General features: G+C 38.1%; 1 protein-coding gene across 1 annotated transcript in view; it reads left to right on the top strand.

Moving 5' to 3' along the window:
- The window catches only part of LOC140928045 (uncharacterized), a 21,596-nt gene extending 20,644 nt beyond the window's left edge, over window positions 1–952 (top strand). Inside the window, exon 7 of the mRNA XM_073377766.1 lies at window positions 381–952. Within this exon, the coding sequence (XP_073233867.1) occupies window positions 381–399 (19 nt within the window). The 3' untranslated portion in view covers window positions 400–952. The remainder of the gene's footprint in view (window positions 1–380) is intronic.
- Window positions 953–1,307: the final 355 nt, after the last annotated feature.

The following is a 1,307-nucleotide window of genomic DNA, read 5'->3' as shown; positions in this document are numbered from 1 at the left end:
GGTCTCTGGTCTGATTGACCCGATGCGATGACGTCGCAACTTTTAAAATTGCCCAGTCAGGTAAATACTAGAGTTTAATACCATCAAATGACATGATACAACTCACTTTGACTCTGAAGATGACTGCCGCAAAGGGTGCAGTGGAGAAACGTCAGTCAACGTCAACAACAGTCCTATTCAGGACTATGTTCACCCGGACCATCATGCTCAACTTACTTAATAGGAAATCGTGACTCCTGGATTACCCTTTCACAAACAGTTCTGTATCCTCAGCTTTAAAAGTTGTTGTCATTATAAACTCATCTGTTAATGACAAAAGAGGACACTGTACTTTCGAAAGTAGCTTTTGATTATGAACTTTTCATTTCCTTTCTCTTCAGTGTAAATTTCTGGAAGTGAGAGGCTGGCTTAACTTCAAGACCACCGAAAGAGTGAAACAAAAATTTGTTTGGTGTGTGTTAGACATTTTTGTACGATCGATATTAAACTTTAATAAGCGTCAGTGTAAATAAAAAAGGGAATATAGATAAGAATAAGTGATCTAGACAGTAGATCGTTGTTTTTGTTTTAATTTTTTTTACGGTTTTTCTGCTGCCTTGTGGGCGATGACTTTGTGCAAGAAAAAAAGCTTTTGTGAACAATAACGAGGGAAAAGCAAAAAAGAAAACAAAAAGAAGGCCTTTTATTGGTAGACGTAAAGTATTTTAAATATGTAATTTTTGTTTTGGCTCTTGCTTCATACAACACAAAGGAACATATAAAGGGTAGCTACCCTTTCAAGATCTCGAGAGCTCATTCGTTTTTTAACTAGTTATCCGAAAGAGAAAATATTCTAAACTTTCGTTTTGTGTTAATTTCATGAAAAGAAGTAGATAACGATGAGAAAAGAAATTTATGTATGCTTTGGTTGAGTTGATCGTGGTAAAATAAATAAAAGTTATTAGTTGATTCATGCAGTCTTTCGTTCCTCTTACTCGTTATGTTAAGGGCTTTGGGGGGGGGGGGGGGAGGGGGTGGTAGGAATTTTCCCTTTTACTTAAACCCGGTGATTTTGCGCAAAATGCCTGAAAAAATCTTCTTAAAGGACTTGTCAGAAATTAGCAGGGGGGACGAGGGAGGGGGGGGTGGAAACAGAGGGAGGGTCACAACTTTTTGAGACTCAGAAAAGGGGGAGGGGTCATGAAAAATAGGCCGCTAAGAGAGGGAGGGTCATGCAAATATGTGCGCCTGATCATATAGAGGCTCACCCACAGAAGACAAAGGAAGTTCTTTCTTTTTTAAAAAAAACAACAACAACAAAAAACTGT

This window comes from Porites lutea, chromosome 2 (genome assembly GCF_958299795.1).
Source record: "Porites lutea chromosome 2, jaPorLute2.1, whole genome shotgun sequence".
Taxonomy (NCBI): domain Eukaryota; kingdom Metazoa; phylum Cnidaria; class Anthozoa; order Scleractinia; family Poritidae; genus Porites; species Porites lutea.
Note: the sequence above shows the minus strand (reverse complement) of the source record. Positions and strands in the feature narration are given on the sequence as shown.